Source organism: Anguilla anguilla, chromosome 7 (assembly GCF_013347855.1).
Source record: "Anguilla anguilla isolate fAngAng1 chromosome 7, fAngAng1.pri, whole genome shotgun sequence".
NCBI classification, from domain to species: Eukaryota; Metazoa; Chordata; class Actinopteri; order Anguilliformes; family Anguillidae; genus Anguilla; species Anguilla anguilla.
The window spans coordinates 51,533,881-51,561,181 of NC_049207.1; the positions used below are offsets into that span (position 1 = coordinate 51,533,881).

General features: G+C 42.3%; 2 protein-coding genes and 1 long non-coding RNA gene across 4 annotated transcripts in view; all 3 read left to right on the forward strand.

The window, feature by feature from the left end:
- Window positions 1-2,722: 2,722 nt before the first annotated feature.
- LOC118231309 (dynactin subunit 6-like) lies at window positions 2,723-5,362 on the forward strand. Its single transcript, XM_035425005.1, has 7 exons — window positions 2,723-2,856; window positions 3,376-3,440; window positions 3,720-3,825; window positions 3,917-4,005; window positions 4,210-4,257; window positions 4,447-4,589; window positions 5,010-5,362. The coding sequence occupies exons 1-7, from the start codon at window positions 2,819-2,821 to the stop codon at window positions 5,106-5,108; spliced, it is 588 nt and encodes a 195-aa protein (XP_035280896.1). The 5' UTR covers window positions 2,723-2,818; the 3' UTR covers window positions 5,109-5,362.
- A 10,552-nt stretch (window positions 5,363-15,914) lies between these two features.
- The window catches only part of LOC118231749 (RNA-binding protein with multiple splicing-like), a 28,954-nt gene continuing 17,567 nt past the window's right edge, over window positions 15,915-27,301 (forward strand). The window contains exons 1-3 of one of the 2 annotated variants that reach the window (XM_035425915.1): window positions 15,915-16,425; window positions 24,737-24,814; window positions 25,894-25,932. In XM_035425915.1, coding sequence (XP_035281806.1) covers window positions 16,363-16,425; window positions 24,737-24,814; window positions 25,894-25,932 — 180 coding nt within the window. In that variant the 5' untranslated portion in view covers window positions 15,915-16,362. The remainder of the gene's footprint in view (window positions 16,426-24,736; window positions 24,815-25,893; window positions 25,933-27,301) is intronic. The other variant, XM_035425914.1, reaches the window with a different exon arrangement.
- LOC118231750 lies at window positions 17,072-17,553 on the forward strand. Its single transcript, XR_004766137.1, has 2 exons — window positions 17,072-17,102; window positions 17,189-17,553. It is a non-coding gene; the product is annotated as an uncharacterized LOC118231750 (long non-coding RNA).

Consider the following 27,301-nt stretch of genomic DNA (forward strand, 5'->3'; position numbering starts at 1 on the left):
AATGTTTAATATGTAGGTCACCACTGTTCTGCGTTTTCTAGAAGGAAAATAAGGAAGAGTGCAGTCTTTGCAAGCACCGCTGTTGGTGCCAGTTAAGGCCAACCCATTTAAATGGTACCATTAAGCAAGTGTCACAAGGTTCATGGACCATACAGAGATTTGCACACAAAAAAAACTGATTTTTTTATACACCTTTTAAAAGGCGAGGATCTGAAAGAATTTAAACCTTGAGACTCCATCTTCTTATAAACATGAATCTGTGTGTCTTCAGTGCAGCCTGCCTTTGTGTTTTGCAATGCCACATAAATCTTCTAAAGCAATGCATAAAGCATTGGAACCAGTAATATCCATTCACTGGCCCTATTGATCAGAGGACGGGAGCTATCCATAAAGATCAAAACTGGTTAGTTTGAAACAATAGAGGCTGAGCAGCAATTACATGAGAAACACTCAGGATTTCAATGGTGTGTGTGAGTGTGGACTACAGAGTAGGAGAAGCACACCACGTGGGTTCATTTCAAAGGCACAAATCACTGGAGCCAGAGGATATGTGTGCGTTTTACGTTCAGGTTGCCATTTTGAAAGCCAGGACCATGCTCAGCCGGAATGCCCAGCCAATGTCCTGCCATTCCCATACAATAGAACAAAACACGGTGTGCAATTACTGGACTCAGTATTTGTCTTGGCTGGCTAGGGGAAGGGAGAAACAGGGCTTGAGCCAGTGCAGAATGGGGGAAACTGCAGACAGGTCTGAACACAGCTGTCTGTTGCTAATCTCTGCCTCACACAGGAAAACGGTACAACTCGCTGCTGTTCTGAGCCATTTTCACTCCAAGCCAGTAGTGCTACTTAAAGTGATCATCACACTGAAAATGCTATCAGTGTTTGCATGTGCTTTGAGTCTCCTCGTCTTCCATAAGGGATTTGGTCGTTTCCATAGCACAGAAACAGTACGAAATGTTATGTTGATTAAACGGCAGTAGCCAATATTTTTCTCAAACCTACTTTTCACAAAAATCGCGAAAAGCATTAACATGAACATCAGCTGCTAATAATAAGATCATAATTCTGTGTCCCAGGTTACACTGGATTTATACATTCATATACAAAGTAGGCATCGGTCAAAAGGCTTTGGTCCCTGAGATTCATGTTTGATTTTCTCACTGCAGCCTCACAAGAAATAAGGAAAAGAGTACAAAGCTTATTTTTTTCAAATCATATTGTCTCTCTGAACTCAAAAGAAATTCAGTGTGCGAATGAGTCACTTCAGGAAGCAGACGGGACTGTTTGGACAGTGGGAGGAAATGAGCAAAAACATAACTGTGTAAGATTTATGATCTTTCCAACATAGAGATCAAGAGGCAGTCTTGAATTATGACCACTCTGAATACAGAGAAGTCACTACACTGCACAGGAATTTCAGTGTAAATAAAGGCCTAAAACAGGAGATATTACATCTTACATACCGCCTTCATCATTAATTTTACTGAGGTGTCCAAGTACTTGATTTAGATTGAACACACCCTCAGACCAGCCATAGAGCAGCATTTACATTTTTTTCCCCTGAAGGTAATTCATTTCTCTTCCATAATAAATCTGCACTCAAGGACAGGCTCATTCAGCGAGGAAATTTTCTTTTTCAAAGCAATTCCTCAGAATCTTCACTGTCCTCCTCTTTGTTCACAGGCAATGTTCAGAATTTTCATTCCGGTAATAATGCACTCCTCCGTGCTCTCCCGCGTTGCTTTCTGTGTAGCAAAATATGACCCCACTGAGTTAGTGAGAGGCTGCCGTAACTAGATAATATTCTGAAACACGGAGGCAGATGTTGCAAAGAAAACACAGCATGACTTGATTGTGATAGATGCTCGGCGCGGATTGCGTCAGAATGATAACCTGCGTTACAAGCTGACAGCTGTTGTCACCAAGTCGGAGTAATTGCGCTCTAATATTTGTCTCACTCATTCAAGCTAAATGCAGAACCATCAATTAGCGTGATTTAGAGACACGGTCCAACCTCGTCTCCCTTCATTGGGTCCCAATAGCCACGTAGCCTGCCAGACTTAGAGGTACAGTAACGTCACATCGGTAGAAAGATTCCAAAACATATAATAGTGTCTACAAACACTGGAAGTGATGAACGTGTGGATGACACGAAGCCCTCCACAGTAGTGTGCGTGCGTGCGTGCGCGCCTGTGCGTGTGTGAGTGAGAGAGACAGAGAGGCCAAAACTCCACTGAATAAGGGTTTCTAAAACTATCTTGGTTGTGGATGATGGGGTATTTGCTATAAATATTTTTACATAATTATTACTGAGAACCTCAGAGAAAGTGAGGAAGACTGCCCGTTTACACTGGGTTTAACTTCACCATTAAATTAAAGTAAATAAATAAATATGTATTTGGAAAAGGTTTGTGAGGACAAAGCTGCTATCATTTTTATTTATTTGTTTGTTTATTTATTTATTTATTTATTATTCAAGTTTGTATAATAATCTCTCATAACCATATTGAATGTTTTATCAGTATGAAGATACATTGTAAAGAGTGGAATAAAAATAACAATCAAAGGGTTCATATGTTTTCACTGTTTCGTGTTAGTATTTAATCACATTAGGTCTATGTGTAACCTACCCAACATTTGCTGTCAACACCATAGGTTGCCATGAAAAAGGTACGCAATGGTTATACCATACAGTAGGTGGCAGCACAACAAAGTTTATAGGTTTTTCTCCAGACATGTGAAATCGAATATCGCTGTATTTACAAAACAATGGAAAGGATTTTAATCAATCATCGGTCGATGGATTGTTTTCAAGATGGCAGATGTCGGTACTAAACAAATGTCTCAAAAAAGGTAAAGTGTGAGCGACAATTGATTTTTTCTGTTAATTATCATTTCAAAACTACGCGGGGCGAGTGAATGTTTACGTATGCAGTGGGGAGAATACATTTTCCTTAAGGCTAGCTAGCATTAGTTGTATAGCTAGTGTAAGCAAGTAAGATGACAGCGCCAGACACCAACTGGATTAGCAATATTAGCTAGGTAGCTTGTTGGCTAACTGTAACAAGTAACGTAAAATGTGGGAGAAACTAGCATTAGGTAGTTTTGCAGATGTGCCTGCTAAGTTTCTCATCCCGTTATCTCTGTCTAATATAATTGCTGTAGTGGCTAAATTACAGTTACCCAGTTCCCAGACTATTTTGGAAATGACACAGAGAGAGTTAGGTATCTAGTCTTCACATTAATAATGTACACTGGTTGCTGGTAAGCCACACAGACTCTGTAGCTAGTGTACAGAAGGAGGGCTTGGCAGCTCATTCTCATCATGTAATACATTTGTAATTTTGATCATTTGTCTTTACTTCCAATTAGTGCAAAAATTGCAGCCGGAGCAGTGGTGTGTGTTGAAAGTGAAATACGGGGAGACGTTACCATAGGTAAGGCTTTGACTCTTCATTTGAATTTAAATGAATAGGTGGAATTAGTCTAACAATTGCTAGCCGGGTTAACATACTTTTTTTTGCTTGCTCGTTCGCAGCTGAGTATCTATTTGTAAACAGAATGGGGCCCAATGTTTGCGAGCTAGCTAGATTAAATAATGTTAGTGTTGAATGTTATGAAATTGTGTTCGTAAGTTACTGGATGGAAGTACAAACCTGTTGCAGTACTGGTTACATTTTTTTCTTGCATTGTTATCGTTTATGTACGTCCGGTAGGTCCACGAACAGTGGTCCATCCGAAGGCTCGGATTATAGCCGAGGCGGGGCCCATTGTGATCGGAGAGGGCAACCTCATCGAGGAGCAGGCCCTTATCTTCAACAGGTAACACGAAGGAAAGCCACCGTGACATAAGTTTGTATAGATAAACTGCAATGTGTGCGTCTTGTTTGATCATGTTTTAATCTTTCTTCAGTCACCCTGAAAACATCCTACCTGACACAGAAGGAGTAGAGCCCAAGACCATGACAATCGGAACCAATAATGTTTTTGAAGTTGGGTGCGGTATCCTTATATTGTGTAACATTGACGGAGACTTCTTGATTGTTTTTGTCTGAAATCATTATTTTCGTCGCCTATGGTTTGAGACTGCCCTATCAATTAATGTAACTGGGGGTATGTATTATCCGAATTTTCTGCTGCTAATATTTATTACAATTGGACTTAGCTGAAATGGACAGAACAGATCCCTTGACTAAATATTACTAGTGTCCCAGGCCTTGAAAATTGGGGATAACAACGTCATTGAATCCAAAGGTAAGATCCACTATTGATTTATAAAAGTTTTCCGATCACATGCTTGAAAATCTTTTTCCCTATTTGATGTGCCAGAAAAGCAACGCCCTACATCTTGTATGAGCCAACGAAATAATGAATCGCTCTCCCACTGGAATTTGTTTTCTTGAATCAGTATCTCCATAATTTTAAGAACCCTTCTGCCCACAGCTGACCTAGGCCGCAACGTCATTCTCACCAGCGGCTGCATCATCGGAGCCTGTTGCCAGGTGAACACGTGTGAGGTCATCCCCGAGAACACGGTCATCTACGGTTCGGGGTGCATGCGCCGGGTCCAGACGGAGAGGCCGCAGGTATGCGGAAACGGATGCACGTTCGCTGTCCAACCAGCAGGGCGGCAGCACTGCACGAGATGTACACACACACACACATCTCAGTTTCACAGCATGAGCGGTCCACTTCCATGAAATTTTTTTACGAAGCTGCTTTTGCATTTTTACAAGTAAAAGTGGGAGAGGCTGAAGGAGTTGCCTTTTGTGTTCATTTGCATGAACTATTTTCCCATAGATTTTGGTGATTGGAATAAAGCATTGATGCATTCTGATTGGCCTGGCATGCTGACTGTCATAGTGGATCTGTTTGTCACATTAGCATTGATTGGCTGGCTTGCAGGCAGATACCATTTTGCTCTGTTCTGCCTTCGATAGGCTTGTGCTTGACTAATGCACGCACTTGGTGCACATTGTGTGTCCACAATCTGTGTCCCTTTGCAGCCACAGACACTCCAGCTAGATTTCCTAATGAAGATTCTGCCCAATTACCATCATCTAAAGAAGACTATCAAAGGAAGCTCCACACCTGCCAAAAACTGACTGCATTCGACTGATTAATTTCTATAAACTTAACCTGAAACACTCAGACCACGTAAGCAAAAAGCACTCTGCCAGCTGGATGGAGAGGAACAAGTTTGGCCCGGCTTCAGAACGGTTCCTGTAAAAAAATGTCTGTCATTAATTTTTAAACCATAAGTCTGCTCATCTATGGCGAATGTTAATTTATCATTGTGCAAAAATGCTTTGCTGTAATTATGTCGGTTGTTAAAATAGTCAATAAAAGGCTAAAATAATTGGTTGTTTTTTTTTTTAAATTTATTTGCAGTTTTATACAAAATCAATGATGGCATGGTAAAGTACAGTCATTAAGGCAGACTTGGTGTTTTATCTTTTTGGACATTGTGAAAACACTGGTAATACAAAATATAATTGATGCTCTTAAACACCGAAAATCCATTTTTTTCCCAGAGATTTTCTGTAGTTTATGTGTACTCCACACTGTGGTGGTATTGAGCAGTGTTACGTTTGAGCATTAATGAGACTTCCAAGGGTCCTTCCATGGTCGGTTAAGTATTGATTTCTCCTTGCCGATTAAACTTGAGTTTAATATTACGATCTAACAGCCTGATGTTTTACACTTGGTTACATGTCTTTTTTTAATGATCAGGTTGTTAAAAAGTGAAAATACAGTGCAATCCATAAGGTCTGATTGAAATAATCTTTTATTTCTTTCCCTTTTTTAAAATTCCTTTTTATTTCTGTGTTCTGTGCCAACAAATGTGTGGGAAAACTGAGCAAAGTGAAATACTCTTCCAAAAAAGCACTTTGATGATTCAGTGTCCTACTTCGTGGCTGGTCTCATAAATTTTAAACTTATCCATTGGCCTTTTCTGTTTTCCATAAATGAGGAGGTACCCAATTTGTGTTTTTTAAATTTCATTACAGAAGTGGCCAAATTATTACTAGTTTATGTGCACTACAAATTCAGGTCGCCGGTTCACATCTGCTGTATGTAACACAGTGACATCATCATCAGCCAATCAGTGAAAGCACAGCCAGCAGACAGGGCTGTACAGTAGACAAAGCTCATCCCAAAAGCCCAAGGGAAGGCCTGTGTGTGTGAGTCTGTTATAGAGCCAGCCCGGCGGGCGGCCACACATGACACGTCCCCTCCGGGGTGACCCACGCCGCGACTGCTTCCTGGATCACGGCGGGGCTGGGACTGGGTTTGGGGGGGGGGGGGGGGGGGTTGCGGGGTGCAGAGACCTAGAGGCTGAAGCCCCCCGACTCCGACTCCCCTCGATGCTTCTATTGAGGACACACGGGTATGCAGACCCCCCTCTGCTGTTCCAGCTGCCCTGCCCTGTGCCAGGCGTGGGGGGGGGGGAGTATTGTGTGCCCCCCCACTTCAGGGACCCTGTCCTGCGTCCGCTGCCGTCTCAGCAGGGGTCTTTCCATTGGTGTGTGTGTGTGTGTGTGTGTGTCTTTGTTGCCTGAAGGACCATGACAACAAGCCAAGGGGTGCACCTGATATCGCAGTCAGCGAGAGCTTCTGCCTGGCCAATTTAAATAAGGAGCCCATCGAAAGTCAGCTTTTTCACAAAGCTTCCTCCCGAAGTGCACTGAGTGCAGCGCTCTTTGTTAAGCGAAAGAGTCATTTCTCTCGTGTGCGTGTTTTTGTTTTGGTTTTTTTGTTTTGTTTTTTTTGGTGAGATGTAATTGCTACTGTAGATAGTCATCCTGACTAGGAAGTTATGCACAGATTAAAATCTCAAAAGGAAATTAAGGCCCAAAGGGGGAAGACCTTGTGTAATTTCTAAATCAGAAAGACTAGGCTGCGGAGTTAAATGTTTGTTTGAGGTAATGTTTTCGATGTATTTGTACCCCCTCACTGTTAAACAAAAATGGTTACACCATAGAAAAATGTGAACAGATGAGGCAAAGCACTCAACATGGGGTTTTAGGAGCACCAAATTCACACATGTCCATTATTACGGCTCAGCTGCTGCTTGGGAACAGCAGATATCCACTTAGATGCATAACAACAAAGTCCCCGAAGGAGACTGGGAGCCAGGAAACAAGACGACGAGCTAATTATTTTAGTGGTGGCTAGGAGGAGGGACCAGCGATTTGATCTCTGCTTTTTTTAAAACGTATTTTGGTATAAAACCGAATCATCGGTAAAGGTGACTTACAGGACGGATGCCCAATGGAGCAGCCTATTAAGAAAAAAAAAAAACAGGCCTGTTCTTTTTAGTCGTGCAATTCGCCAATGCATTTGGATACTTATATTTGCACTAAAACATGATGCTTCTCAGGTCCTCTACACACACATGTATTCAACCCTTTGAAGAAACATGATCGCACTGGAAAGATATGCTCTCAGTCTTGCTCTAAAATAAGCTTAAATTTATTGGTGAATAAAAAGCATAATAGAATTGCGTCATCAAAAATAACAGTACATGGAGTGAAATGTACTGGGTTGTCCTGAAAAACAGGGCACAGTGTATTAAGTTTGCAAGACTAATATTGACAGGTCAAACAGATGTTAATATAATACATGCACATCTTGTTTTTATTACATTCCCTTTTCTTTAGAATGTCCCATGGTTAATTTGGTGGTCTATAACCAAGAGCTTCATATTTGGATGTTGATCATGAGAAAGATGGCAAATGCGATTCACAATCACATTTTAGGCACCTAGCTGGCACTTTTAATCAAAGCAACTCATAGTGTGTGCATTTAACATGACTAGAAAACCACCACTTGACCTCACTGAAGCTACACACCAGCCAGGACAACTATGGAGACGGTCCCAAGAACCTGCGAAAAGAGAGAGAAGCGTTTGGGTCTTTTGACATGAATTGATGTGTATTCTGGAAAAGATGGCAAATAAAATGTAATACAATCTTTACTGTTCTTTGTAGGAAAAAAACAATGCTGCGTGATCCCGTATGTCTCAGAAGCATATGGCTTGTCTGTCCTCTGCTGCGCTGCCATATCTCCTGCTTCCCAAGCCAAATGACCGCACGTCACATTTCAAAGGCCACCGGGTATCTCTGACAAAATAAACCCAATCTGGCAGGTGACCTTTCGTCTAGTCCTGCCCCCCGATTCCTTTATGAAATCTGACCTATAGGATACCGTGGCACCTACTGCATTTCAGCCGGAATATTTTATTTCGTCTCTGCGTGAGGTCAAAGTAAAGGTCTTTAGGAACACACGCGTCCCCCGATTGACCGTTGTGCAGTGGACCGTAAAAATTAACCAAACATATATCTTTTTTTTCTTTTTTTTTTTTGCTTGAAAAGAAAGTTGTCTGGCTTTTTCAGCAGCTAACAATTCTGTCTATCCATTCTACCAGTTCATATCAGAAAGAACCTTACTCTTGTTCTATTCTTGTTCTATTCTATTCTATTTCGATTTGCCCATTACACTTAGGCCATATTTATTTTCTCCATGCTGGTTTTGCCAGGCTGAAGTCCAGCATATTTACCAGTTCTCACTGAATAGCTACTGTAAGCCCTTTCAGCTGGGACGATTGCTTCAAATTGTCCCAGCTGAGACAGATTAGTGGGATCAGGTGTTCAGTGTCCAGTGCTGGAGCAGACCCCTGCTGGACTGGAGCCTTCTCAGGTCATGTGACTGATAGGGCCAATGAACATTCATTCATGTTATACAAGGGATTGATGAAAGATATCATCGGCTGTACAATAGCCTTTTTCTTCTCAAATCTGAAGTGTCATCTTTTTTCCTTTTATATATCGGCTAGATGTTTGTCATATGTAAAATATACGAATATATTTGTGTGTATATACACACACACATATTTTACAAAATACACGATAGAAAAACATAGTAGGAAAAAGTATAGTATGATATATGTTGCAGTCTTGCTACTCTATTTGTGTATGCATTGATCAGTCTGCAAACCAGCTGTCAGCATCTCCAATCATGTAAACCGTCCCTGTACAGCCTCCAAAATGAAACCACCAGCTGTCTACTGGTCCCACGGGGAAGGCCCACAAAACAATAGCTCAAGAAGAGCTGTACACAAGAGAGTTTCTTACGAATTCTACAGATGAAAGAGGCATCGGTCATCAGTGCAACACAGCTCATGCTAAAAAATCTCATCTTTGAAGAGATGGGGGTGGTTCCCTGTTTTCTATGCTAACTCCTTTGTCTTTTTTTACCATTGAGAAGGTGCTAAGTCTCCCTGTTGTAGATTGTGTGTCAGAGCAGTTTAAACAGCTAAACCAAAAACCTGGTAATGGTGAAAGCTACCCTACAACAAACATGATGAGGTCTTTGATGTAGACAGAGAAAACCTGATCATTTGTTTTAAGGAAATACATAACACGATCATCTTCTTTTCTTCAGTTCATTCACCTACCTTCCTTGTTGCCTTTCTGACTTGTAAAGAGTTCTGAAAAGCATTCCAAGCGGGAATTACACCCCATTATATAGAAACACATGTCAACAGTTTGGAACTCACAGTAAAAAAAAAAAAAAGTTAGGTTGGTTCCCTTCTCTCTTTAACCCTTTCTCTCCCTGCTGAACCAGCATTTAATTTCATAACACAGAGGTTTGGGGGAATGGGGTCTAATACTGGCCCTTAGATTTTATCTTCTTACAAATTACAGTTTAAGAGTTAGAGTTACAGGTTTCCTGACAGATGTTTTGAAAACTCGGACAGGTCATATTTATTTAAGTTACTTTATTGTCCTGATTGCTTCGGTCTTGTCCTCGCATCAGTATTTTAAAACACATCTACCCAGACGGCCCTGTCTTTCCTCAAAGGGTAAACTCACGTTCTACCTCATTGTTCAGAAATGCGCCCAACATAATCACGAGAGAGGGCCCACCAATCGCCTTTTCTGCCAGATATTGTAACTGCGCTAGTGCAGCCGTGGGGTAAGGGGAGTTGGAAGGGGGGGGGGCTTCCAGAAATGGTCAGCAGGCCAGCGGATTTTCCGTGTTGACGATCAGCAATCGCCGAGGCATATCAAAGAAGTAACATTCTGTACCAATCTGTGGGACATGGGGGGAATGTGGAGTATTGCATCGAGAGGAATGGAATGGTTTGGCCTTGAGCCATGAAAGACACACTCACACAAAATCGCTCGGTGGGCCAGTGCGTTGACTGTAAAACTGCCACAGGTGGCTCTGAAGTTGTGTTTACATTTTGCAAATATTTGTGTGGATGACCGGGGAACATCGCATTATCCTGGGGGAGAGAAGTCCAATAAAATGTCAACCAGAAACACTGTGAACAGATACAGAGTAGGAGAAACACAACATTGGCCTGCAGGGGAAATGTCACAGGCAATACGGAAACACTGTGTGTGTGTGTGTGTGTGTGTGTGTGTGTGTGTGTGTATATGCTCTATATAATAAATTCCATATGCCTGTACAATATGTAATTTTTGCATAGTCGAATTTATGATGCTCAATGTTAGTGTATAGTCCAATAAAAATGCTAACACGTGATTCAGTGAGCAACTGTATATATACATAACCTGTGGGATCATATATATATGATTTTTTGACTACTGTACTTACTTGTTTCACTACTGTATTCTGGTCTCTGGTACTTGTATACTACATTATGGGGGAAAAAATTGTCTTTTTTATGCTATTATAATAAATGCAGTGTCCAACACGGCTCTTTGACAAAAGGTTCCGTCTTTTGTGGCGCAGAGAGTGTAGCTCGGTTTCTGTTGCTGTCAAGAGCAGCTGTGACATCTCCATTCAGCTCCGCCCCTTTCCTGAGACAGCTCCTGGAAGAGTGGCTCTGATAAGGGCTTAGGGATCACACAAGAGCGCCAAACAGGCTGACTCCATTTTTATCTCCATATGAGGGCCTGTGCACGGCGAACCCAGTGCCATTTTAGCCATATTGCAGGGGTTCGGGAGGGGTTTGAGAGGTAATGAAATTCTGTGAACCGAGCTCAGATGCCTGTCTCAGCCTCTCCACCCAGCTCCCACGGAGAAGAGATCAGCATTAAGCTGGGAGCAATACGGAAACCTGGTGAGAGGAGATTGTGAAAACTGACATAAAGAGATCGCTTCAGCGCAAAGTTATGCTCTGAGTCAGTCACGTTCGGTGATGTCATATCGCTACTGCCCCAGCTCGCCCTCGCGAAACCTGAGTAGCCTATTTGTTTCTTACGAGACTCTACATTCAATGTACTAAGAAGAACATTCTTCCACGTCACCTTTTTTTTGTCCTTCTTTTAATATGTAAATGGCTGTATGTCTGTGAATAAACTGTAACAATGAACCATGGAAAAAGAGTAGAAATCCCTTCGATCTTGTGAGTCGGATGCCCTGCAGTCTCCCTGCACAAATTACCGAGGACTTCCGAGGCCCTCCTCCTCCAGCTCGACGTCCCCACATGCTCGACCGGTGGACCGCGGAGTGAAAACAAGCCTCAACGCGACGCGGGAGGGATAGCGTCCGAGTCGACAGAGGAGGTGGCGGTGACGGACATGGTCGCACGCAAATTGGGCATCGCAAATTGAGGGGGGGGGGGGTTTGGGGGGTTGGGGGGAAGAGACCCCATGTGTTCGAACTGAGTGCCGCAGCAGATGCGCCGTGAGGTCGCTCATCTGATAAGCCTCGATGAATTTGGCGGGACAGCTGTGCTCCAGCCCGCCGCGAGGACCAGGTGAGGCCGTAACGTGCGCGTGAGGAAGTGGCACGGCTCAGCCACGCTGGTACCCGCGGTGCCAGGAATGGGCGGCATGTGGCCCGCCGCTATATATAGCCGACTGGGTATTGTGCTGCGTTGCCATGCAACCAGGACTCTGCCAGCTTAAAAGGGTACTGGAAGCAAGGAAGCGGGTAAACTGCAACCCCGCAGGACGAAACTCCACGGTTCCCAATTAACAGCGTTGATTGTAAACAGTTACAATGCTATTTGGTCCCCCTCAGCCTTGGCATAGAAGATGATTTTCCATTAGAATCACCATTTTTCAATGGCTATATGTCATAGTTGAAGGGCTTACAAATAATTTTTTAATTCTGAAAGCAGATACGTTCATATACTGCCTACTACAGACAGTGCTTGGTACTGAAGTAGCATGGTGCTTTCGATGGATTCATGTAGGTTAGGCACATGCACATGTAGACGCCAATATACGCTGAAGCATATGCCCTCTGCAAAAATTATTATTCGCCTCACCCCGGTCCACAATAGTAAACTACCCCCCAGCCACCCCCCAGCCTCTCTCTCTCTCTCTCTCTCTCTCTCTCTCCTTGAGTGTTTGGTGTGACTCTTCCACCCCTGCTAGCTGGGACAAAGCCATGCTCAGCAGAGGCCCTACTGAGCGCGCTCCATGCCGGCTTCCTCCCTGCAAACGCTCCATTAAATATTGATGAATCCCGCCACGTCTCCAGCTGTTCTGGTGACACAGGCATAAGCTGAAGTGAAAGGGGGAAAAAATCAGGAAAAAAAAAGACTGTCAGTCCTTAGTGGGACAAAAGACAGCACACTTACGCCTTTATGAGCTTTACTGACTCTGATGAACCAGCAAATCTTCGCATTTTCTTTTCAATGGAGTCATCTTCACAACATGACTGAGAGAGTATTTGCAAAATTGCAATACAGTACAGTGCAGCATCTCAAGTGGCAGTCTTACCTCCCCCCGAAAAATAAACATTTGAGAGTGATTTACAAGAAAACGAAAATTAAGATTAAAAAATCTAATGTGAATCAGTTAAGATTAAGAGGTTCTTTGACAAATATGACTGTGAGTATAGAGAGTCAAGGGCTTGTCATTAAGATCGGTTGTCTTGTAATCCTATTATGATTGACAGGGGACAATTCTTCTGCACTTTGAAATGGAATTCTGGGCGACATGCCAACAGTTCATTCACATGTTTTTGTCATGATGCAGGAAGTTTTAAATTGAAGTCTGACACAAGATGTTTTATGAAAACAAAGTTCGTTTTTGCACTTTCATGTTCAAAGTACAGATAGGACCCCTTTTTCACATTTTTGTTTATGCAAGTTTGTGGATCAGCTGAGGGATTAAAGTGTGTTGAGATAAAAACATGTTCTCAAATATATAACTGACAGTGGCCAAAGTTCCTACAGTCACACTTAATGCTGCATGCTGTCACATGTAGCCATGAAATGCCTTATTTCTTATTTGCTTTCAGAAAATTTCCTATTTATTTAATATGTATTTTGTGTAACTGGTTACTCTTCGATATATACATGTCTTCTTCAATGCATTACTTAATTCTAAATAATAAAAACAATATCATCATTAATAATCATTTTAAAAAATCATATTTGCAAATATCGGTTGTATTTATCCCATATATTGATGTAGAACTGCGTTTTCCAGATTAATTGGCACCAACAGATAAATATCAGACACATAAGGAATACAGAGCAAGAAATATCAAATTTTAATTAAAGTTATTCTTTTACAACATTATCATTTTCATAGATATGAATTCTCCTGAGGAGCAGTTAAGCATTGTGGAGCTGTAGCTTGCTGCATTTAAAATACAGTAGTTCTGCCCAGCTCAATTCCAAAATGGATGACGAACAGGAACCATGAATAAACGAAATACAATAATTTGAGCGGAGCTGCTGAAGAATTTCCCCTGGTATTCTACACAATAAAATTTGTTTGTAATACCAAATGTCAAATACTGTATGTATATCACTTTGTAAATGTTTTGCTTTTTTACAGTTTTGCTTACATATTGGTTATATAAAGTTGTTATTTTAAAAAAAATAAAGAGCTTTAGTTTTGAATGTGGTTTAAACTCTCTGGGAGCCTGACCACCATGTTGATCATTCATGACTGATGATGCCTGAGTGTCTGTCGCTGCTCTGTGTGCTCTGCATTGCTTCATTGGTCAGACGTGATAGGGCAGAGGTGATCATGTGATTAAACCTGAATTAGTGGTAAAAAAAAATAAATAAATAAATAAAATAAATCAAGAAAAATGCGGAAGGGGCCCAACGAGCCCTGCTTACATAAAAATAAATAAATAATGTTTTTTTTAAAAACCCTCTGCCTGAGGCTCACTCACAATCTTTGGGGTGGTTTGGATTTAATCCTAAATATGAAGGGAAATGCCACTGCATGTTCGCATTTCAACATGAGAACAGTTTTGTCTTACAGTAGCGTAGATGCAGACTTTTGAAATGGATTGCAGGATGTAATTTCCTGCGAAGAACTGTATTTCAACAGCAACTGAGTCACAATGACTGTCAGCATAAAAATATCTAATCCAATGACTTAAACCATAGTCATCAGTTGCAGTACAACCCATTTGCCTTTTATTGTCTTGAACTTAATCTTTTTTGAGAGAAGTTATGTTTAAAAACATTTATATACAGCTATATGGCTTCTGTGTGGTCTTTATTAAAAACAGGAAAATTAAATGGACAAATGGAAAAACCATACAGTAAGGCCCTTATTGAGGTTGTGTCACAGAAGACAATAACGCAATACAGTGCTTTACATTTCAGCATTTAGTACAAGCTCTTATTCAAAAGTGCCTTGCACACATAACATTTTCTTTCCCTGTGCAATCCATTTATACAGCTGGACACTTACAGCTGTTTCTTTGGGAAACAAACCAAATCCGGATAGTTCACCAAACTTCACTCTTGCAAAAGGTTTTTTTTTTTAGCATAACAGCAGCATATATTCAAAAAGAGACAGAATCCTCTATTTCAATTCGTGTCTGTTTATATTGCCATTGCCAGAGAATGAGATGAATGTTAGCCTACAGGTTGTTGCACTTTTCAGGCCCAAAACCTGTAGAATCATCCTGACCAGCTGGATGTTCTGATGCAAGACCGGGCCACTCAGTTTCCTGGGATGTGCTTTGTAAATAGACCATGAAATCAGATTCTTCTTCTGGTGAAATGTGATCTTACGTACGTAGGGCTCCGAACGGAGATGGCCATTCAAGCCAACTCAACCATGCACGTTTAACATAATGCTGGTTTAAACTTGCTATAACCAATCAGATTAAAGTATACTAGTCTCACAAACTGTAACTTCCCCTTCGGGAGTCTAGCCTAGGGGTGTCAATCTGCAGGCTGCAGTGTCCGCATTGGCTACATGTTTTTTTTTTTTTTTTTGTATTTACATATCTACACTTAATTAGAATTAATTAATTAATTGATTCATACATTCAATTAAGCACTTAAGGTGCTTGAATTCTTTAGCCAGTCAATGACTGAAATTAAGTAACCAGGAAACCAGGATAAGAGTTTGAGCTCGCTGTTGACAGATTGAATTTGAGGTGAAGAATTTGAGGTCAAGACAAATGTATAGGAGCACTGTGCTTCAAGTACAGAATTTCTTTCCGGAAAAACAAGAGTGATATGACAGCTACCTGCCAGGACAGGAACTAAGGTTACCTACCACAGTCCTTAAAGGAGAAAACTGGCTTTAGGCTTACTGCGAAATTTAATTCTTGAAAAATTGCTTATCTAGAAACCACAAAACGTATATAAATTGCGTTTATTTTGTGTATCAGCAAAACTGAGGTTAATAATAATAATAACAATGTTGTTGTTGTTGTAGTTGTTATCATTGTTGTTATTATTAGTAGTAGTAGTAGTAGCAGTAATAGGAGCAGTATTGGGAGAAAAACATACAGACAATAAACATTCGTCCACATGGGTAAATCTGTCTATCCCTGTAATTAAGTTAATGCTGGACCCATTGCGTGTAGTCTGTTGCCTGCTGAAATGTGCCTAAAACGCCGCTTCAGACTTCAGAAGACGCCTCCGACCTCCCCCTCAATTTGCAAGTTATTTTATCAGTCGCACTGGCAATGTTATGCGCCTTAAAATAACACTGAAACGACTGAAGCGCAGTGGTTCCTCCGACCCCCGCCCCATATCCAGCCCCCCAATAAGAGGGATGGGAGAGCTTAGTTCTTCAGGGTCCGGCTGACGTGAATGTAGCAGCTAATGAGAAATGATAACAGTTCTTTCCTCGACACTCAAAGTGGAGCAGTTGGAAGAGCCTGGAAAAGCAGTCCGTGCTCGACCTCGGGAATAATATTGCATGAAACTTAAACAAAATAACAGGGTGGATCGGAGGCAGTTGTTGTGCACTTTACGTTTGATTTAATCTTCGCTGTCTTGTAAATGCCAGTTAATTAATGTTGACAAACTGAGGAAACTAACATTGCGCTGTGCTTGGATCATCAGCTTCCTGGTTGCTATCGACTCTCAGAACAGCTGGATATATAAAAAGCTGTACAGATAAGGGCGACGCTAAAAGCGAACACTTTATTAAAATGAATAACAGTAAACCTGAAAAAGAGAACGAATCAAATGACTACACCAACCACGAAGAAGAGGTATGTATGTGTCAATCTGAATCACTTAACGAGTTTAGGTACTCAAGCTAACATCTAGCTTCATGCAGAGTAAATATGTGATTAAATAACTTGTTAATTAAAAGGGCTCGGCAGTTTTCCATTTCTAAGTGCGCTACAGTGGACTTGTCTGTCCCCTAACCTGCTTCGAGAAGGTAACTTTTCACCATACTTGTATTTTGTGCAACTGTATTTTAGTGATGCTGATTCGTCTTCTTCAGATTTGCTTTCTAAATGCTATAATTATTAACCCTCGCATACAAAAGTCAACTTCGGGATCAACAGATTTGCACGCGCAGTATTCGCAATCCGTAGCTTTCCCATTTAAGGATGATTCAAGCGAGTTAAACGGCTGATCTGAGAGTACCGTACGAATGTTATATGAATTACCCCATCGATTTGTCAGAGTACTCGAGTTTGTTTTTATTTGTTTATTTATTTATTTATTTTAAAGTAATGGTCAGTTTGCCCCAAAGGCTACTTTTGAGTTCTTCATTTGTCTAGTAAAAATATGTATTTTTAAACAATCACATCGATCAGTTATTCCGATTTGAGTGATGTTAACTTCTTTCATCATTATAAATAGACACAAACTCCTGCTGAACCAATTAAGATCACAGGCCTGAGAGTTAATAGTGGTAAAACGTCCATCGTTTTCAGTTAAGTAACTGATTGCAGCATTTTATTTATTTATTCATTCATTTATTTATTTTAATAAAATAGTTTGTATTAACCTCCGTTCTAGGTTCTAAGCATCGCGTTTTGGCAGTGAGGAACGAGAATTCCAAGGACGAAGCATTCTATTGGCCGAAAGCGAGCAAACAGGGAGCATCTGTAGTTCAAGTGTCGCCCTCGCAAAGAGAATCTGTTTCTATAAACAAAGCCACGGTTGTGTGGGGGCGCTGAAAGTCATATATTATCGCATTTTTTTTCTTATTTCAGAATGGTATTGATGCTTTCAACAGGTAATAAATCTGCATTCATCAGGACTTAAATTAGAGTGTCAAGATGACGCCAGTTTGTTTTCTTGCCGAATCCTGCTGGTTAAATTGCACAACTGGGTGTCTAATTTCCTCTGATAAATAAATTCGTTAGAAGCTGTGTCATTCACTTGAAGTCCTCTAGTTTGGCGCAGCAGTATCAAACTTTGTGATAATAAATGGTCTCTTTATTCGTTCCTGGAAGCCAAGTGATGTACTGCAGGGGAGGGAGGAATGCACATCAGATAACATTTCACTTATTTATGTTGGATTTATGTCGAGGCATTTTTTTTTTGACATAGGCCAAACCGTCAAACATCTGACTACTCTGAGATGTTTAGCTAATATTGTTGTTGCTGCTGTTGCTAACGTGCGAGATATGCAGACAGACAGTCATAGCATTTATTTAAACAATGGCTTCATTTTGTGAAAAGACATTTGTATCAATATGCTTACCTACCGTCTGCGCTATATTATTATGAGTGTGGCATAAATATGTTTATGATTCGCCATTCTACAGTTAGGAATTCTAAGTTATATGACATTGCAGTTTGTGATTAAAACTGCAACTGCGGATGGTGGTTTTGTGGGTGGGGGGAGCGGGGGCGGGGGGTTAGGTGGTCTTCATGGAAGCAGAGATTAAATCAGTCAACAGTGTTTAAGCATTCCTGGTTCAGTCTGAATGCACTGCAGGGAGGGGGAAAGCAGACAGATGCTTTTATCTGGCTGTTGTCTTGCAGGTCCAATATTTACTGACGGCTGAGGTGAGGGATTACCCCGACTGCACTATCTTAGTTACACATGTGAAGTTAATGGTTGTGGCAATGAGGCTTGGGATAACCAGGCTGAGTAAAGATTCCCAAGTTTTTGGAGTGAAAGCTGAAAACTTGTGCCTTGGATCTTTCCGATATTTATCTTAGGCATTTGCAACAACTCTCATTTGCTTGGTTTTAGGATGTTTTGCGGCTGGATTAAATATTCTCTGAGATACTCAAAAATGCACTCATCTCAAACTGTCGCGTGTTCATGCAGGCAGAATATTTTGAACTGATCTGAAGAGAAACTGAACACGTGCAAACGCACATACACACACACAGACTGGGGACAACATCTGAAGCCTTTTAGCCTGTCCTTACAGCAAGCTGTGTCTCTCGACTACAGTCAAAATTTAATTAAAACGCATGGAAACAATCGAGATGGAGAAATTACTAGACAGTGTTGAGATTTTACAGTTAAAAGAGCGTGTTACACAAGTATTGCTTTAGCTTTGTGTGGCAGGGTGAATTGTATTGTGAATGGTAGGCCTATTTTGGCATCTGTCCCTTCCAACAGAAAGTCACATGGCCATGTTGACCTTTTAAATGGTGTTTTTGAAAAGGGTTAGTTAGCCGAAGACAAGAAGATGAAGACGGATTTGAATGGAACCACTAGGGGTATAGCTGCAGTTGCTGTTTGTCCACCACACCATGGCTGGGGTATGCAGATACATTAACTAGGAATGACAGTCGGCCAATGAGAGGGGGGTTTTTCTTAGAATGGCAGCCCAGGCAGGAAGTGGAGGAAATGTAGTTGCAGTCATGATGTGACCATGATTGAGCACCCTACCCCCCCCCCCCCCCCCCCCAACCCACCCACCCACCCCTCTCCCCTCAACCCCCTCCATGGTTGAGTTTATTTATAAAACTGCTGGGGGAATTGTCATCTTATCTCGGACATTTGTTGGCTTTAAGACAAGGGGCCTTTTGGAAAAACGGCAAGGCTCAACAAGAGCTGTTGAATATTTACGTCTATAAAAGTGTACACAACTAGTGCTAAAAAAAGAAATAATAATTGAGCCACGGAGAGAATGATCAGCTTATGAAAAGATATCCTCTTTGTCAATTAGTCTCCCCTGGACTTGGCATTGCTAACATTTCTTATGATCTTGTTGTCAAAACAAATGTATTCTATCCATCTCCCATCATATCATTTTTAGCCTTGAATCTCACATTGAGTGTGGATAAACTGTAACTCTGTATTTGATGTATGCAGGGCTGTAGAACATGTTAGGTTAATCGGGCTCATTTGATTGTTGGCTCTAATCCTTTCTGCTTTTTTGAATACATGCATGATACTAGTGAATCTCACCACCTTTAACCAACCAAGGCCTCTATCTCTCTCCTCTCTCTCTCTTTCTCTCCTTCCCATTCAGCTCTACCTATAATAATAATAATAATAATAACTTTATTTATATAGCACCTTTCATACAGAGTATGTAGCTCAAGGTGCTTTGACAGATAAACACAGTCATACCAAAGAGAACAAAAATGTAATAAACACAATATAAACACAAACAGCTCTGTGGATATGCTCTTACTATCAAATGCTCTTTCCTAAGTTTCTATTCATCACAGAAAAAGCTGAACGTGACAATTTTCAGGTTAAGGTAACCTCCCCACAGCCGTATCGTTGGCCCAATCTCAAGCTGCAAATTGATGCCATTGTCTACAACCGTTTTCTGGTAGCGGGGTGTGAACTGCTCCCTCACGCATCCCTCCTACTGCTTTGTGCATCCCCCCGTGGGCCCGCAGTGCACGACGGTCATCATTTCATTACAGATCTTTGCACGGCATTGCATCTTGGCCCAGCGCTGCGGTGCCATACACGCTCAGTGAAGGCACAGGCATGGCTCCTTTTAAAACAAGAATGTTAGATCCCGCAGTGAGTAGGAGCTGCTTAACCCGGGTGTGAAGTGATGGCGAGCGCAAACAGTGAACTATTTTGGGAGCCAAAAAAGAAAAATTTTAAAAAGCCTGTTAGAGTGACTTTGATGCCAATTTGACATGTAGGAGTACGTGTGTGAGAAGCAATATGGCGGAGGAACATGGCCAGACAGGAGTGTGAAAAGCTTCGGTGAGGGAGATAGAGTCCAGCCTGTGGCCTAATCCGGGGTGGGGGGGGGGGGGTTAGTGAGCATGATCGGCCCCCAAATCTGTCACTTATTCCAGCACACCCTGTCACACTCTGGGCCCTCTCAGCTGGCAATCAGTAACAGTGGGAGGCCAGCGGAGAGAGAGAGATAAGAAAGTTGTGAGGAAAGAAGAAAGACAAGCCGGGGCCATATCCTGTGTTAACGGCCTCCTTGTTGTGCAGTCAGGGATTTATTTATGGTGTTTTGAAGCGGACGAATCCGCTCCGGTTTCTTCCAGCGACGGACTGCAAACTTTGTGAGCCTGTAGTCTTTGTTTTTATGTACGCGTGCTTTCAGTGGAGAAAGAAAGAGCACTAGCAACTTTTTTTTAATAGCCTTTTTTCAAATGGCGAGGCTTCTCGACAACGTGGAGTTGAGACATCTTTTAGGCAGGAGAAGAAAAAAAAACAAAACCGCCCTGAGGACATTAATGAGTTTCTGTTTATCTTGGTGGGGGAGCCGGAGCACTAACCTAAAATTGATCCTTATTTGCTCTGAGGTCATTTGTTTTCATACCGCATGTTTTCAATAGCCGTCCTCGGCGCGGTGATCATTGACAGAAAGCCTTTTGGGCTAATAATTGCCAGTCTAAATCATTCGCTCACATGAAAACACTGACTGTGAGAGAAATCTGTGGTAAACATCCTGGGTTTCTGCCCTGCTTTCTTAGTGATGCATGAATTCTGCTCAGGCTGGACCCCTCCCGTAATCCCTCACTCTTGACTCTCAACCCCGGACCTGACCCCAAACTTGAGACTGACCTTTAGCTTGACCCGACCTCTGTAATTAACTTAAAAATCCCCTTTAAATTCGAATTCCGTCGTCTGCCGTTTGAATCCGATCCGTTGCCCAGGGGAAGCTATTCCTCTCACCACCCCTGGGCGCTCTGGAGCTTGTGAAAAGATTAGCGGGGAGGGGACAATAAACACGCGATAAAGAACGGGCGTAAAAGTATGGCGCACGTAGAACAGACGCGAGGTTTATACCGAACAAACTAACGCCCTGCCGTTGAGCTGCTAGCTCCTGGTGCTTTTGAAAGTCTGACGTTAGGAGACGCGGTTGTCTCGGCCGCGCCCTGGTCAGCCATGCTTGGCCTCCTCCCATTGTGCTGGGGAGGTGCGCGTGTCTGTGCGTCTCTGTCAGTGAAAGACTCAGGGCTACGCTTGTGCTGCTCGGGGGCCTGAGTGATGACGGACGGTCCGGGGGGGGGCTGCTGGCTGACAGACCGATGTTCCTCACCGAATGAGGCCCTCGTTCCGTCTGCAGTGGAGAATCGGGACCCCGTCCATGACCCCCCCCCCCCCCCCCTCACCACTCACTCCCCCCTCCCTCTATCCAGGGACAGGCACCGAGTGACAGGTCTCTGTCTCCCTGTCCTGCCTCCTCCACTGAACCTCTCCCTTCTCCCCGAGCTGCCTCAGTCAGCCCCGGCGCTGCTTTTTTGATGGGGGGGAGGGTGGGGGGTGGGAAGGACTTGACGGCTGTGCCTCGAATGAGTGAATGATTGCAGCCTGTGAGAGCGAAACTCGCTGTGCGAACATGCCTGGTGTGTGTGGGGCCCTCTGAGTATAACCCTCCACTGAGTGCCACTGACTGGGTTTTCCTTTAGTATTGTGCATTTTGTCACTCTCAGTCCTCTACAGTGAGGTGGTGCTATACCTGTATGTAAACAATTCTACTCTGAGAGACCGGTTGTCCCCACTGTTCTATGACTATGACTTGCTTTGCATTGATCTATGTATAAATATATATCTCTATCAGACTCACCGATGCACCAGATAATTTATACAGTTGCCTTTGAAAACGGGGAGTTCACTGTACCACAGCGAGAGGGAGGGAGGGAGGTTGCTAACAAGGTAATAGCCACATTCGCTTGCAATGGCATCACACATATAGACAATTAAAACTATGTGCAACCGAAGGGGCACACAGAGTCGTTCTCCTTAATAGGATCTGATGTTTCCTAGCTCAGGGCAGTGAGTTTTCCCAAACTGTTGCCAGGTAACCGCACTGTGCTCCTAGAAGTCTGGGGCTGGCTGGTGGTGGGCCTCCTGTTTTTGTTCCGAGCGCTCACTCTGTCAGCGAGCAAGAACACAGCTCCTTATAAGGTAAATGATTCATGCGCACTAAAAGTCATTTCGCAGTGCTGAGGAGCAGTTACGCATCAGACTTACCCTGCGTGTTTGAAAGGTCAGATGAAACGAATGGCAGTTTAAAGTTTAAGACCGCTCTGACATCAGTAGTTTCAAGAACCCTTCCTTAAAATTATTTTTATAAAATATTTTGACCTTTTAATACATATCATTTAAATGGCTTTTTTAGAATTTTAAAGTCTAATGTGAAAGACATGTTGTTATATCTGCACACTGGAGTATGCAGGCCAAAAATAAACATTTTCTATGGTAACGTCAATATCTTTAATTCACATTTTGGTGAGTTGATAGTTACGGGAACTACTGTATTTAAAGCTTGTGGCTATACTAATATGCATGGCATAATTACATCAGCACTTGAAATTAGCATAGTAGATCACTCAATCCTCACACACACGCACACACCCCATATTCACAATGTCCCACTACACACAAATGATCTCTTGGTTGGACCGATTACACTAGTTGAGTGATGTAAGGTTATGTTAGGTTTCCAGGTACGTACGGTTGTATCAGACCATCCAATTGTTGTGCAAGTGCAATGCATTAATCACAGTATGGCTTTGTTTTGACTCATTCATAAAAAAAAGTCTGTCTTTTGTGAATACAGTGGTATCGCTAATTAACAGGTGACCCAATCAGGTGAGCAGTCTGAGCCAGTTTGAATCCTGAAACAAAAGGACGACAGACAAAAGCCTGTTCTTTTTTCTTTCGTTTTTTTTCTTCTTCTCACGGGCAGGTAATGAGTGTGCTCTGGCTGTGCCCAGCGTGATTCAGAAGGCCTTTTGTTCACAAGGGCTGTCCCGCTCCCAAAAATGTGTGTGTGAAAGAGACCAGAGCTTTGTTCACCCCCCCCCAGCTCTGTTTGCGAGAGGCGGCTGCGGTCGCTATCTGTCTGTCCGGGGTGATAAGATAAGACTCGGGGTGAGAAGGTTATGGATGGCTTTTCAGCTCCAGTATGATTGGGGCTGAATGGCCTCTTTGTGCATCTGTGTCATCTCAACCCCTTGTTAGCACCAGTACAGTTCACACGTTGGTCAGTCCTGCTGGCCTTCAGTTTTCCGTGAACTTTGTGTAAAAAACTTAAATGTGCACAGCGTGATCACCTTTGCTAATTTCCTGTGTTAACTCGCAATTTTTTCTGTGGAAGAAGAGACCACATGGTCAAGGCAAGAAAACCTCACCGCATCTAGAGATGTTTGCTAAAACAAAATGAGAATAAACAAAGATCTGTCGAATGTTTGCGCTGCTATACAAATGGGTAGCCTATATTTCTCTGATAATGAACACATGTCCGCCCACATGACGTAAATATTTGTGAATCTGCTCTGCGCCAGCTGTAAGCCTGCTCACCGATGAAAACTCTGGCTCTTGCTCTGCGAGAGAAAGATGTTATTAGAACCGATATGGACAGAAATTCTCAGGAAATTCTTCATATATTAAAAAGCCTTTAATTTAGGCCTAGCTCATGCTGCACATTAAAAAAAAACACCAACATGCTTCTGCCCGAAGGCTCCCTGATGATGATGTCAGTGTTTTTAACATTCAGCATGAACTAGCGCTAAGTTAAAGACTTTAACGTGGAGAGCGCCTGGGAATTTTTGTCTGCATCTGTTGCCTCAGGTTTGCCTCCTAAGGTTTTTCAAAAGAGCGCCTACATTCACAAAACCTTCTTACGTCAGAACCCTCAGCTTTCTGGTTAAATGCCATGGCCTTCTCCCCTACTGAGGATTTGTAATGTTATAGAAATTATTTGTAAATAATGAAAGGGGAGAACTTCCTGTCTGGTGTGTGAAACCTGGAAAACGGTGCTCTTACCAACACACATCACACCAGTCAAGACACATCACCAACACAGATGTATCTCAATAAAATCCCTATTAAAATAAAACATACTTAGACCTTTATTGCATTGCATAGCCTAAATGTGTTTGACTCAAAGTTTATTGGGATTTAGCTGGTTTAACAACTTTTCCTATATATGTCCATATTTAACTCACCTGTCCCTGTATATTTATGTCTATATATATATATATATATATATTCAACACTTTATTATTCTGTGCTGTCTCTATATTCTGTATTTCATATGGAACAAACGTAATTATCGCTGAACTTGGCAGAGATATTAAATTGTTTCTCTGGAGACTTCTATAATCAGAGGCCGCTTAAGAAACTTCATTAACCTTCTTGCCTCTCCCTCCCTTTAGGTTCGGACTCTGTTCGTCAGTGGTTTGCCACTCGATATCAAACCCCGGGAGCTTTATCTCTTGTTCAGACCATTTAAGGTAAGCTGCGTATGTCCTGGCTTAGCATAAATATCTCAGAAACTTTCACTCAAAACATTGTTGGTAATGCAGTGTCTTGCGGCATAGCCTGTAGAGCACTGTCCGCATGCTCATTATGAGCCGTGATGTCGACGGTTCGAGTTTGACCGCGCGACCCTTGTCGCATGTGTCTCCCTCTTTCTTCCCGTCTCTCTAAACTATCCTGTCCAATAAAGCTGAAAAGCCCGTAAAAAAAAAAAAAAAAAACATTGTTCATAATTGACATGTACAGGTGGCGAGCAAATAACATAAACACCGAATACACAGCCACTTAATAAGGCATTGAGCCACCAATGCGTGACCATTACAAGCCTGCGTACAGTGTAGTACAGGGTCTACCAGTGTCTGGAATTCTCTAGAAGGAATACGACACCACTCCCAAGAGGGAGTGAATCAAGGGTCATCAAGTCATGCAAAGGGTATTTGAGCTGTGGCACCAGAACCCTTGACTGTTAGAACCTTTCGCTGCTGTGTTCCCTTTGTTCGACCCACCGCCGTATTTTGTGGTGTAAGTTTCTCATTCGTTAATTAGCCTGTGGATGCGTTGCGGTAATCGGCACTCACCCAGTTCCCGTTCGGTTTACGTTCGAGTGTTTTTACAGGAATGGCTGTTGATGGTTCGGTTACTTTTCTCTGTGTGTTGGTCTCGAGAAGGTCTGATTTGGAGAACAAACACTCCACTTTGTCTCAAGTGGCTGAACTCCAGAGATCTCATTTCATGTACAATCATGCCTCATCTGGAAAATAGTCCATCTCACATTACTTCAAATACTGAATGTCTAAAAAAAAAAAAAAGCATGTAGTAGTTAGTTTACTGTTTGTTGGATGAGTACCTGTTTGGTCAAATAAGTGCATTAAAAATCAATGCAGTAAATAACCGAATCCTTGTAATGAGTTAAAGAAACCCCAACAAAACAGGTTACAGGAACTGAAACATTACCATCCTTTGCATTTCTTTTCTTTATTCAGTAAGATATTTATGAATATTGGTTTTAATATAGCACCTCTTAACTGTGATAATTGTTTTGCTTTTTTTTCAGGGTTATGAAGGCTCTCTAATAAAGCTCACCTCCAAACAGGTAAGCACGGTGTGGTGTTTTGTAACACTGCGCCATGTTAAATCAGGGCGTGGCCTGCCACCCCAGACCTTAAGGGGGCCCCACACACCGTTTCAGGGGGATTAGCAGTGTGTCGCTTTCCTTCGCACCTCTTTCTGCTGTCAGGCAGCCTTTGTTGTCTTTGACATCCCGGCTTTTCATGCTACCTGACAGGGGGAAGTTGCGCGCGTTGTTCCGTAGGATTAAAGAAAATAAATATCTATGCGTGTGGGGAGGTAGAATAGCTGCGCAAAATGGGCTGTTGTTATTCGGACTGCACAGTAGTTAAAAAATAAAAAAAGGGGGGGGGGGTGCTCGACATCTCCTGGAAGGGTGTTGGAAAGTAATACGAGTTGTCACGGAGATCTCCGTGGAAACACAGCTCAGGGAGAGGTGATAAAGTGTGGTTTTGGATATGCTGTAGCCTAACTGTACCTTATAAGGAATTGCATGTATGGTATATATGTGTTCTCCTTGACCACTGCTCTCAAGAGAGGGATCCAGCTTATGTCACTAAGACACCTGGTGCCATTTGCTTCATGTTAATCACAGGTTTTTTGTTGTTTTTGTTTAGAATTTACTGGTGGCAACTCTTGGGTTGAAATCGTGGCCTGAATGCAGGCTTGGCTGCCAGTCTATCTAATATTAGCCGTTAAGCTACATTCAAACTCATACCAAGGCATCCTAATGGATACCAGAGTGGCAACCGAGCTTGTGTTTGACCCTCAATTTCAATCTGTGTTGCCTCTGGACCACTGCCCTGAATATGGTGCCTGTTTTTGCTGAAGCAATGTTTGATTATAGCAATACGGACCACTTCAAAATCAACCGTGCACACGCTTCACATAATTTTCAGCGTGTTCTGGCTGTTATTTTGGCAGCGTTAAAGCAGTGTTCACATTCAGCTCTGTGGGGGGTACTTCCTGTTAGAATGTCAGGAGCTCCCCAGTACAAGCTCAGCACCTGCGTCCAATGGGTGTGAACCTTGGTGTGGAGTGTGTCCGTGGGCAACCAATTAGAGCAGCCACAAGCTGTGTTCTGCACTCCCCATAAAAGCCCCACTGTACGTAAAATCGCCCACGTAGCGATTATGTAGCCAGACCAAACTGTGGGTGATTTTGCGATCATCGCATTTTAAATGCATCGCACACGTACCACGTGGGAAGTCGTTAAATCTATCATTGGTATTAAAATGGCCTCTGGCAGACATTTTCGCTGAGTAATTTTATTGGTTGCGTTTTTCCCTGGGAAATGTGTCAGTTTTATAACAAATGAATTTTAATAGAAAGGTATTGATGAAGTGGAAGAGATCTATATCTCTGTCGAAGATGTGTAGCAGCCGTAGGTTTGA

Coding starts and splice junctions, on each gene's coding strand:
- LOC118231309 (XM_035425005.1), top strand. CDS start 2,819: ATGGCAGATGTCGGTACTAAACAAATGTCTCAAAAAAG. Junction 2,857..3,375: donor AAACAAATGTCTCAAAAAAG/GTAAAGTGTGAG, acceptor ACTTCCAATTAG/TGCAAAAATTGCAGCCGGAG. Junction 3,826..3,916: donor CAGGCCCTTATCTTCAACAG/GTAACACGAAGG, acceptor ATCTTTCTTCAG/TCACCCTGAAAACATCCTAC.